Genomic DNA, 12,479 nt, shown 5'->3' with positions numbered 1-12,479 from the left:
GAGGACTGTGATCCAGTAGCCAGTCGTTCTCCTTGCAGCTGACAGGTACAATAACAAAAAATGTTTGGGATTACTGTTAAAAATCTCTTTAAAGTATTTATCTGAAGTCCTTTTCTCTGCAAACAAGCTCTTTGAATAGTAAAATTTACCATAATTTAGTCTGTTTCTGCAGTATCTTACAAATCTGAGGACCAAGTCTGCTCAGGGATCTCCAATAAGTTTAAGGTAGTGTGGCACATTTTTTTTTTTTTCAGAAACTAATAAAACAAGCCATAGTGTTTTCGAAGTGAGTTGGGAAGGAAAAACAAAACTTCTATTACCATACCAGCATATTAATTATCAGATTTTAAAGACACTACCCAAATTTCTCTGATTCATTTTATACGTCTATTCTTACAAATTGGTAACACAGGAGCGCAGTTCTGGAACAGCTGGTCAGTGCGTTCAAGGGGTTTCTGGATAAGTACACAGAAGAAGAAGGCACTCAGGGCTGCTACATCTGAAGATGGCACTGTCCCACTCGAGTCCTCCAATGACTGCAAACCATCGGAACCTGGAAATTTCTTCATGCTTTCTCTGTCTTTATGTCCTTCCTCAGCCATTAGCTGTTGGCCACTTCCAGGGGCAGATCCTGGTTTGGAAAGACCTTTGCTTTGACCCAGTACAGTTTTAGTGACCTTACTCACCTTTTTAGGTCAGGTTAGTCTTCTGCTTGCATTGTGAAATGAAGCTGCTCCATGTGGAAGGAGCATGATAGTCAGTGCAAAAGAGAGGGAAAGAGCACATTATGCGGGCAGGGAGATTGGGACCTTGGCAGGCATCAGCTGGGTTGACTTGAGTTCAGCTGGGCTGACTGACATAGGATTGTAGAGTCCTTCTACAAAGCTGATTTCTTTTTTTACACAGAAAAGAAATAGCATTTTATCCTCCCATGTTAAATGGAAGCAGAGATGCATTCAGCTCCTGACCTCTTCTTCATCAAGAAGGGTCATTTGTGAACTTCCCGGTTACTGCAGGCCTCTCAGTCATTGTACCAAAACCAGCAGCGGTGATTTGTTAGATTGTCATTAAGAAATTGTGCTTCTGCGTGATCCTTGCTCCAACATGAGCAGCCTTAGGAGAAGCTGAGACTTGAACTTTTTCAAGTGTGTATTAAAAATCCCTTCCAGTGATGGCTATATCTTTGGCCTTCTCCAAAGATGCAGATAATTCATTTCAGTGATATGCTATCGCTGGAACAGACTGTAGCACTGATGAAACTTCGGTAAGGTATATCGGTTAAACTGCAAGCAAACGCTTTTTGCTAGAGCACTCAACCCTACCTCACGGGAGATAAATCAGTTGCATGTGTGAAATCATGTCTGCAAAATAACTGGATGCAATAACTTTAGCATGAGATTTAGGTACCGCAGCTTAACAATAAATTTATTCCATCAAGCTGAAAATGCCTGGAAACAGAATTGTGGCATTCAGAAAAGCCTAAAACTCATGAAATTTCTGAGCTTACCCCTTTGGACAGGTGCATGAGCATTTAAGGAGTAAAGTCTCACCTGTTAGAAAAGCGTCATTTGAAAGATTCACACAAACCAGCTCCCAGTAATTTTACAGGAGATTTATTCTCTCACTATTGATAACATTTGATTGTTTAGAGTGAAATAAATCTAGATTGCTAAATCATGATTTCAACAAGTCTCATTAGTATTGAGGAGCTTATATTGGAGGACAGGGAAAGGAAGTTTCTCCAAAACTTTATCGTCATGAGTTTGTGGATTGGTTGAACTTTTGGTTCTGTTTTCTTCAAATTATGATCTACGCTTTAGTCTTACATATAACTGAAGTCAAAACAGAGGAGCAGTATAAGTTAAATCTTTACCACGTGTATTCAGACATGGATCTTTTGTACTCACTCAGCAGCCCACATGTTCTGGATATATCCCTAAGGCACGTATCCAGTATAAGTAGCTGCTCATATAATTTGGAACTGCAGAGAATGTAATGAATATGCATCTTTGAAACAATTTTTGATTACTCTGTTGTCCCAAGTTTATGGGTATACCTCAGTGTCTTGCTGTAAAGAATGCCATGCAAGAGACATTGCTCACTGTGAGCTTCTTGAAAGAAGGCTTCACGAAATTCTCCTTTCTGGAAATTTACGTGCTATGGACCTTCTATTATGATATCCTTTGTCACTCAACATCACTGCTGAGGTCATCCAGGATGTGAAAAAGAAAGATTTGTCTAAGTTACTTCCTTATCTTCTCCAGTTAGAGGGTTCCAATAAGTTACACAGGCTCCCAATATGTGTTAGGTCAGCTAGGCAGGGAATAAACATGTGCACAGTAGTGCTTCTACAGCTCGGGTTTGAGCAGTGATTGGACTGGCTTGTGACACTGGGCTTGGACCTTCACTGACATCTGTGTAACACTGAACTGATGAGTAATACTTAAGAAGGACCTTAATGATAGAGAGACATCTTCACAGAATGACTGAGGTTGGAAGGGGGGTCCAACCCCCTGATCAAGCAGGGATGCCTAGAGCCAGTTGCCCAGGACCATGTCCAGATGGCTTTTGAATATCTCCAATGATGGAAACTCCATGACCTCTCTGGGCAAACTGTGCTGGAGCTTAGTCAGCCTCACAGTAAAAAAGTTTTTCCTGATGTTCCGACAGTGCCTCCTGTGTTTCCATTTGTGGCCATTGCCTCTTAAATATCTTAGACTAGCATACTGAAATATGTGGCTAAAAAAGTTGTCTCTCTTGTATTCTTAGACATTATGGCAAAAAAAAATAATCCATTAAAATAGGGCAAATACATTTTCACCATGCTTATTCTCCTTTCATTAATAAATACAGTGCGTTAATGGTAAATGAACCAGTGATCTCCAAATGTCAGTCCTTTATCTATCTGTATACTGATATCTGAAAATACAATTTCAAATTCAACTCTGATATTCTTTTATGCTGCAAATTGTTGTTCTATGTAGTTTAAATAGCAGCTGGGACAATCTGATAAAAATGAACAGAAATATTAGCAGTTTTAATCTAAACATTTATCAGAGCTGTGATGCCTGCAATTTTACGGTACAGAAAATATGAAAGACGCAATGTCTTTAGAGAACTTGAATGCCATAAGTTAACAGCTGCAACTTCATATAGCTGTGCATCACTCTGCAATCATAAACTCAAGCTATGAGCTCTCTTCCCAGTCTGAACACTCGTGATCAATTTGAATAGAAATGATTCACTTAGGATTTGGGAAAGCAAAGCAGAGAGGCTGAAATGAATTATTCACAAATTGCTCCTGAAGAGGTAAATACCATAAGGTCAGAACTCCTCAAACCGGTTATGAATACTGCAGCAAAATCCCCATTAACCCCATTAGGAGTGTGCTTTGGGTGCTGTGTTGGATCCATGTATTAAGAACCAGTTTTGAAATTTTCTCTTCACTGTGTAGCATCAAAAAGACTCAAGGATGTTGCACTGAAGGCTCAGTGAAAGTGTATCAGTCTCCTGCTCTTTTAGGCTTCTTCATACCTTGCAATGCCTCTGAACTCTCTTTCCTCCCCTGCTATTCCTGACGATTCCTCTGTGCGTTTTTGGACCAGATTTGTCTAAGATCTATCGCCTAAATTTATCCATGTATCTCCAAAATTGCAAATGATCTGCTGGAGTTAAGCCAGCTGACTTTAACAGGAATATGCATAGGGGTGCCTGCTAGATCACAGTCTCTGTGATTTTTCTGATCAATGCAGAGAGATTTTAATTTCGAATGCATATTTCATGCTTGGAGGTAACTTTGGCCTTATTTGTCCCTTTCGTTGAAAATACACCTCAGCCTTCAGTCCTAGTTTGTAGGCGGGACTATATGAAGCCAGTGGGTATCACCCAAAGCCAGCTGGAATCTGCTCACCTGAAGACCGTGCAAATGTTAAATTGGATAAAATCTCCTCTTTGAACACTATTAGGTTAGTTAAATGTCTCGGCCTTTATGGCTGGGTGTGGGCAGGATAAATGGTTCTCACACAGGAAAAGAGTGAGTAGTATTGTAGCTACTGCGGAAAATTTCACATATGCTCTACCGTGTTGTGTTGGCAAGGCTCCGAAGCAGCACGAAGAAAGGGCACATTGCTCACAGTGCTAGCACATATGATTAAAGATACAGCAAGACAAGTAGCAATCTCTCACAAGAGATTTAAAAATCACTTATTTAGAAAACTGATGCTTCCAAATCACTGAGCAAGATAAACAGCCCACAGGGAAAACTTGATCTTATTATAATCTGAACTACCAGCTACTCTGCTACCATAGCTTAGAATATTCAGATGTCCTGGTACCTTCCAAAATCTGTGTCCCCATCAATCTTTAGATGTTGGTTTTAAAGTGGTTGGGTCTTTTCTTTCTTTCTTTCTTTCTTTCTTTCTTTCTTTCTTTCTTTCTTTCTTTCTTTCTTTCTTTCTTTCTTTCTTTCTTTCTTTCTTTCTTTCTTTCTTTCTTTCTTTCTTTCTTTCTTTCTTTCTTTCTTTCTTTCTTTCTTTCTTTCTTTCTTTCTTTCTTTCTTTCTTCCTTCCTTTCTTTCTTTCTTTCTTTCTTTCTTTCTTTCTTTCTTTCTTTCTTTCTTTCTTTCTTTCTTTCTTTCTTTCTTTCTTTCTTTCTTTCTTTCTTTCTTTCTTTCTTTCTTCTTCTTTCTCTCTTTCTCTCTTTCTTTCTTTCTTTCTCTCTTTCTCTCTTTCTCTCTTTCTTTCTTATTCTAAAAGACATTTTTCAATTGCTTTTATTCTTCTTCTTATGAATCTTTACGAGCCATACAATATATAAAGCATGAAAATACTCATTTCCTGAACGAATTTCTTGTCACTTACTGAATGGAAAAATGAGCTATATGTTTATACCAGGAATAACAACACTGTGGTTGGTTGGTTGGAGCAGGTGCATATGTTACCAGATAAAAGCAGAGGTATCACAACTGTTTTCCTTGACTTCTGAAACACCACCAGCTTTTGGTGATGAAATCTCTATAACTATTCTTCTAATCTTGTTTGTCTCTCTGTCATTTTGGTTTTAATAGCGGCTCTGCTTTTCTGATATACCTGGTTACAGTAATCTTTTACAGTCATTCTTTAGCCTCACGGGCTACTGCAACTGAATTAATTCTAGCAAAGTGCTTCAATAGAACAGCAATAATGTTCTTTGAGGTGTGTATTGCACCAGATTCCCAGATGGATGAGTTTTTTAATAAACTCAGCTTCACCACACGTACCAGTTCTCTCAACTGTCTAGAAACCAAGTTTACACGTGCAGCTCTCTCTCGCACGTTTGCACGTGATTTGCCTGGGCTAAGGGGCCACACCGATGTACATCAAGCAAAGGTGAAAAGTTGTTGCACATATAGGTAATTTTAATCCATTCCGTTTTTAAATACCACAATAAATTTAATTTTCACAATAAATTAAATAGCCATATTCAGTTTACAAAATAGAATTACTTAGTGTGAAACCAGTATTTACAAACATTATACACTATGTACACGATGTTTAGCTTTGTCGACACACAAGCATAGAAGAAAAAATTATTTGACCTTTTTTTGACACATGATTGACATGCTACAAGTGACACTATGGTCCATACAATAAAACAATAGTGCAAACTCACCACAGGAACTCTGTAACGATGTAGTTTGTATGAGATAAGATATTCATTTCAAATAATAAGAAAATAGTACTATCCACTCTCATTGTAAAAATTCAGCGCTGTGTTTAAAGTGTCAGTATTCCTTTAGCAATATACATACCAAATATAGCCTGAAGGTTATGCTTTCTCACAGCTTCACAGACTTTTGACATGAATTTTTATGGCATAAACTGACGTTTTGCTTAGATCGATAAGTATGTCACATAAACACTTCACTAAGCGAGAGGAACACTGACCCTTTTAACGGTGTCTGACTTTATGTCCCTAAATACCTCCTTTCCCTTTATTATTATATCTTAAAAGATGCAACTATGCTGACAGTAAATTTATGTTAGTTACTACTCTGTAGAAAAAGTTGATCCCACCGTATATTTGGTCACACACTGCATATGTACACGTATGCATGAAAAAGGTTACTTTGATAGCCGTGTCTATGAAAAGTGCATATTTTAGCAGAGACATTTATTGCATGTCTCAGGTGCAACAGAAAGTGTTGTACGAAGTTTAATTTAGGGCCAGTTAAATGTCCTCCCAGTGATCTGGTAAAATTTTTGATTAAAAGGATGAAAGAACTTGCGCAATTTGGTAATGACAGAGGTATCCACCTCTGGATGGATGCGTCCCTTGCTACCCGCCAGGCACTTGTTAAAGACAATGTTAAATCGCAAGCAGTAAAACCCTCTGGTGGCATTGAAGTATAAATTGTACTGACTTATCCTCGGAGGAAGATTTAGGAACTTCTCGACCAGCTGCAGTTCTGGCAGTGGTTCTGTGATGAGCCGGTCTCCGTCCACGATATGAAACTGCTCGACTGGGAAGTATTTTAACCATCTCTCCAGATGTTTTGTGTAGATGCTGGTTCTCACCGCCTTATACTTAGTGTTCACTTCGCAGGTATTAGGATCAATAGCCAGCTTCTCAAATTTGTAATAAGTTTTGTTCTTTCTTTCCTTACCTTCCAGCACCTGAGTGTAATCAGAAATAGCTCTTGTGGTAGGTTCCCTGACAATGATCAATAATTTGATAGATGAGTTCATTTTGTAAATCCTTTCAGGTACTTCCTCGGTGATAAAATACGCAGGGCTTTTCTCAATTGTTATTTGATGAGGGTAAGAAAAAGGCATTTTTTTCCGGTACCACTCAATCCCCTTGGCATAGTTCTCATCATTGTCAAAGAAGTGAATCTCTTGAGAAGCTTTGACCACTGCGGGGTGAAGGTTCAGCATCTCCAGCAGTGCTCGGGTGCCTCCTTTCCGCACCCCAATGATAATGGCCTTGGGAAGCTGCTGAACCAGGTTGTGCAGTCGTATTTGCTCCTTGGTGGCATTGCCCTTTCGGAACTCGTGGAGCAACCCTCGCTTGAACTGCAGAGCTCGCAGCTGGATTTCGTCCTGGCCGCGGGGTCCAAATCGACCATCGATGGGGCAGAGGGGCTGCAGTCTGCAAGCAAAATAAGAGGTATTGGTAAAAAAAAAGGTATCTCTTAAGGCAGGTTTTTTGTATAAGGCAGTCCTGCTCATGGAAACCTTTCACAATGTGGTGTGATGCACACATCTTTCAACTTGTATCTCATTCTGCCAGTGATTAAATTGTTTGCAAATAGTTTGATTATTTATTCTAGTATTTTGCTATGATTTTGCTGAGTAACTCCCGACTCCACTCTTCTGCTCTTTTCAAGCATAGGCACTACGATTACTGTTCTTGGGGCTTCTTGAACCTTGCCTCACCTACCACTTTGCTGATTACTTTGTGATTGCTTTGGCAGTTTCTAAAACATTCTAAGATGAATTTTATTTGGTCATTTTGATCTGAAAATACAGTTCATTTAAGTCATCTCTTTCCAACACTTTTCCTGTTCTAGCCTGAATTATTTCCTGTGCTTCTCATTGTGTTGACTTTATTAGCTGCTGATCCAGAATTGGCCTTTTTAGTGAAGAGGGGCAAAAGGGGAATTTTTTACCTCCTCTTTAGAAGTTGCCTGGTGTTTTCCCTGGAACAGAATCAGAAAGACCAAGGTTCTGAATCAGGCGTGATTATTATAGAAAGAACGGCAAGAAAAGTTTTTAAAAATGCATTTATCGCATTGTTACATCAATGATTTTCTTATCATCACTTATGTGTCCTCCCACTGAACCTCATTTTGCGCCTTACTGTTTCTTCTTTCCTCCCTGCATTTTTGTACTATTATTTTCTATTCACCAGCAATTATTTCACCTATTTTCCACTTTTCTAATGCTTCCTTCTGGTATTTGATGTCACTGAATGCAAGAAATGATTCAGTAAGAAAAATGTTAAAATTTCGCTACTACAGAACCTTGAGTAAGCTCTCACCTCCACTTCTAAATCAGCGCTTTGGTCATTATGCAGGCCAATATTGCACTGAAAATGAAATTGGTGTGGAGAGAGAGCTTCCAAAGTCCTACAGAAAAAAATATTATTAAAAATTTTGCGGAGGCATGCTCTCCAAAATTAAGGATATGTAAGGAACAAAGGTTGCCTAGGCAATTTTAATATGAGCTTGCTGTGCATATATATTATGATACGTTTTTTTAAATTACATGGCCACATGCTATTATTTTTCACAGGACCCCTGCCTCAGCCACTATACCAGATGGGCAATGCTCATTAATAGCTGCTTAGGTATTCAGTATTTATGCTGGTTTCTCAGCATGTGGCCCCTCACTCATTTACTGTATATTATTCAAAACCTGCTTTCAGGACAGAATTAATTATTTCTTTATGGCTTTTCCATCCATCACTGCTTGTTGGGGTCTCTAATTTGACACCGATGCTAGGACAATGGATGGTTGGGACAAAGTAAGTTTGATCCCCCTGGCTGACCCGCTAGCTGTTTCCTTGATTATCCAGATGCTGAGAGATATAGCCTGTCCAGGCAGAGCTGAAGAAACAACCCAGATGACATTGCTGGGTTCACACGAGCTCTAGCGAAATCCTGCAGGCTAATTAGAAAGTGTGATGAAAAGTGAGTTCCTGTTGTTATTTCTTCTCTCAAGTTTCCAGCCTCTTCTTTTCTATTGCTGTCTGCCATATACTGCGTAAGAGCCTGACTCGGTCGCAGAGACTGAAGCATTGCAACACTGATGCAAACCTGCCAATAAAAAACCCCAACAAAACAAGCGGAAAGCAGTGTCTTGACTCGACAGCGGTACGACTTGGTCAGTCTGTGGTGTGCCTGGTAAGACAGTCTCTCTGCAGCAGCGAGGCGGCAGTTAAAAGCGTAAGAAACAGAAGCCGCAATTGCTATCTCTCTTCTTCTCTTCCCTCTCCTTCTGTGTATTTGTTATTTGTTTTCAAGCAAAAAGGATGCCACAACAGCAGTTCCAGACCCATCGCGACTAATTTTATCTCTTTTGCTCAAAAAGACAGTTAGCACTGCCTTCAGTGTAACACAACAGCTTGTCAAACAGGGTGGTTTCCTTTAAAAGTAAATAAATACTCAAGATATCCTCAAGCCTAAGGGAGAAGATTGGGTGTTGGTAAAAGTCCTTCCTCAACACTTCATTTCAGTTTTTTTACTCTGTCCCCTTTCTTCTCCTCTCTCTAAACAATAAAAAATATCCTTTAAAAGGTCTTGGCAGTGGTGGCGTTAAGCAGGCCGTCGGATCTTGGTGGTTGAATCCCCAGATGTAACTATTTACTGTTATATCACAACATGTTAATATTTTTGATTTGCTGAGTCATGTTGTCCATTAAAATAGCAGTCCTTTGTAAAGAAAGAGTATATGGCATTTATTATATCACTGAAGTTGCTCTCCCAAAACAGGCAATTTCTCAAACCGCTACAGTAAAACTCCACAAATACTCTTCTTGTGAAAACCACCATAGAGCGTTTTGCCTCAGGGAACTATATTTTTGACTAATTTCAAATCAGCTAAAGTATGTCTGGGCAATCCTAAGGACAAATAGCAGTGCTCTCTCTCCTGATCCAGAATACTTGCGAATTGGCTTCTAAGGTAGGTGTCAAGGTGGCAAAACATTATGGGCATTTATCGCATCGTTACATCAATGATTTTTCTTATCATCACTTAAGTATCCTCCCACTGAACCTGGTTCCAGCAGGAGAGTTTCAGAGCATTGAAATCAGGGGCAGAGGCTCCCCATGCTGCCAACGAGACACTCAGGCAACTCCAGATCCTCTCAAAATCTCCAGGCACAGAATCTGTTCGAGCTTCCACATGCGAAGCAGGTCCATGCGCTCAGGATCTGAAGGATGTTGGCCTCCCCTGGAAGGAAGTGCTCAGCTCATCTGACTTTATGACTCAATGAATCAGATAAACTAGCGGTGATTTCCCTTCGGGCCTAAGAAAACTCAAAACATTCCCGTTGAAGAGCCTAATCTGATGCTATTAAATGTGGGCCGTCCCCAGCTCTCCTATTCAAATTGGATCAGCATAAATTAAGCATAAATGAATCTGGATTTCTTCCTGAACAATTAGTTATTCCAAGTCTATTGAAGCCACTCAGTGTCCTTTTACTGACAAATTCAACAAGTTTGGATTGTGCTGTACTGCTAAGGCAGAATTCATCTGTCTCATGCTTTCTAGTGCTTCTTTCTCTCTCTTTTTCATAACAATTCCAAATAAAGGGCTGCTTTTTAACATTGTGATATTTTTCACACTGGGTAACGCAAGAGAATGAAACTGAATTTTACTGCCACTGGCAACGTTATGTATGAAACTGGTGGAATTCACTGCCGCAGGAGGTCAGTGAGTCAAATACTGTGGCCAGGTTATTTTATAGCCATCAGTAAATTCTGTAGATGTGCAAGCATAGATAATAGCATAAGGTTAATTAGATTTCATGCCTCTGAGCATAAAATATACTGTTGCAGGGACCAGTAAGGAATTTTGCCTCCATTTACAGAATCACCGTAGTCTTAGTGAAGTTTTCATCTGAAGCATCAGAGATGCTTTGACCACCATGGGAAAGAAGATATAAATTCTGGGGCTTAATTTGCAACGCACTTGGTCCTAATTGAGTACATGATCCCCCTCTTCTTCTGGAGTGGATTTAGGTGAAGAAGGCACCACGTGACCTCAGATGGAGCTCAACATTACCTAGCAATGGACACTAGGTATCTCTGTTTTCAATTTACTTTCCATGCACTGCGTATTCACACAGCATTGTGTCACAGTTTTGAACTCAACTAATATTTTCTGTCATTTAAAAGAGCACTGGCAAGCTGTCTACCAGCTTCTGGAAATCTCAAAGTCTTGCTTCACTCATTCTTTCGAAACAGCTTTTTTTCTTAACCCTCTCTTTGTGTAGCCCCTACTAGGGCAATCCTAGGCCATTTTGAAGATGACAGAAACAGCAGTGTCAGTGCAGGTAGCGCTAGTGTTGCACTGTCAACAATCAGTCAGAACTCAGCCTGGTCAAAAGTGCCAAATACTCTGATTTCCTCTGCTGGATTTGCTACTGTTCTTCGGGAAATCACTTGCAGAGAAAACCCACTTATTTAGCACATTCAACTCCAGAAAATACTGGCTAATTAGCATAGTTAAAATTCTCAAACCCTGAAGCAGTCTTTCAAGTGAAATGGTATTCAAAACTTGACGAGCTACTCTGCAGGCTCATACTTAATTTTAACTATCACTGTAGCACATTAATTGCTTGCTCATAAATTTAGAAAGACGATATATAAATACATCATAACTGTTTTGCTGAAACTAGAGGTCACCACACAGATGCACACAGACAAAAATGAGCTACTGTAATGACATTTTTACTGGGCCCTGGTTTATTTCTTCTCTGAAAACAAGTGCCAATGTGCTTAGAATACAAATAGACAGGCAGAAAGACTTTGACAGGGATGACCCGCGACTCTGTTTCCCTACTCTCTTCTCCAAAGGGGAGGAAAGGACAATGAAAACCAGTACTAGAATAAACAGTCTTTTTGTCTTCCTATACATGATTAGACACTAAAAAAAAAAGGGAAAAAAAAACCCAAGAAAGAAATCAGACCCTTTAAGCAAAACCCGAGACAATGTGAGCCCATTTTTAATGAAGAGAGCAGTTACTTAATGACTTACCTATCCAAGCTCCCAACTCTGGCAACTAGATATAGGAGACTTCCAATAGCAAGGCTGCCTAGTACAAAGAGCTTCTGTCTCAGCAACGCCTGCTGTTTGAATAGCATGGCCCTCCATCAATCTTCAGGACTTCTTCAGTCTGCAGAGACAAGAGCACATAAAACACTCATCAGAAAGCTATGTGCAAGGTAATGTTTAATCGGTTGTTGCAAGTAATCAAGCCACACTTGCAAAATCTTTTCAAACTGCAAAATAAGTAGTTAAAACTTTTTGTTTGCTACTGTTTTTCTGTCCCACATGGTAACACCAGGCAATGTATTCGGGCCAGGGTGATAATCCTGGAAGTCAATAGTTCAGTTTCATCCACCATTTACTAGAGCTGTTTGATAGCCATACTGTGGGTCTTGACTGTGTAGAGGCTTGTATTGTAATAGGATCTCTTGTTAGGTAAATATGTTTAGACTTTAAGCCCTTCAAAAGCAGCCTGGGCTAGATTTCAACAGAGATTTAAATGTTTTGCTGCCAAGTGAGGCGTCAGTAACCAGGCGTTAGGCTTGCAGATCCTCTGCACACAGTGTATGGGGGCACATTTACTGTCTCTCTCGTATTATTAGAGTGTAATCTGGAGAGAAATCTAAACCACTGTACTTCCTGATCTGTGACAGCTAGCTCCTAATGACAGACCTGAGAAACATAGCTGGGATGGGCACAATGACCATTTTTCGACACGAGCTCATC

General features: G+C 39.7%; 1 protein-coding gene across 10 annotated transcripts in view; it reads right to left on the bottom strand.

The window, feature by feature from the left end:
- Window positions 1-4,808: 4,808 nt before the first annotated feature.
- HS3ST5 (heparan sulfate-glucosamine 3-sulfotransferase 5) overlaps window positions 4,809-12,479 on the bottom strand; it is a 196,982-nt gene continuing 189,311 nt past the window's right edge. For 6 of the 10 annotated variants that reach the window (XM_063329755.1, XM_063329752.1, XM_063329754.1 and 3 more), the window contains 2 exons: window positions 11,742-11,880; window positions 4,809-7,128 (listed from right to left, as the gene is read on the bottom strand). In XM_063329755.1, the coding sequence (XP_063185825.1) occupies window positions 6,198-7,128; window positions 11,742-11,848 (1,038 nt within the window). In that variant the 5' untranslated portion in view covers window positions 11,849-11,880 and the 3' untranslated portion in view covers window positions 4,809-6,197. The remainder of the gene's footprint in view (window positions 7,129-11,741; window positions 11,881-12,479) is intronic. The other 4 variants (XM_063329760.1, XM_063329753.1, XM_063329761.1 and 1 more) reach the window with 1 other exon arrangement.

This window comes from Chroicocephalus ridibundus, chromosome 3 (genome assembly GCF_963924245.1).
Source record: "Chroicocephalus ridibundus chromosome 3, bChrRid1.1, whole genome shotgun sequence".
Classification (NCBI taxonomy): Eukaryota; Metazoa; Chordata; class Aves; order Charadriiformes; family Laridae; genus Chroicocephalus; species Chroicocephalus ridibundus.
The sequence above is the reverse complement of the archived record's forward strand: the minus strand, read 5'-3'. Positions and strand labels throughout refer to the sequence as shown.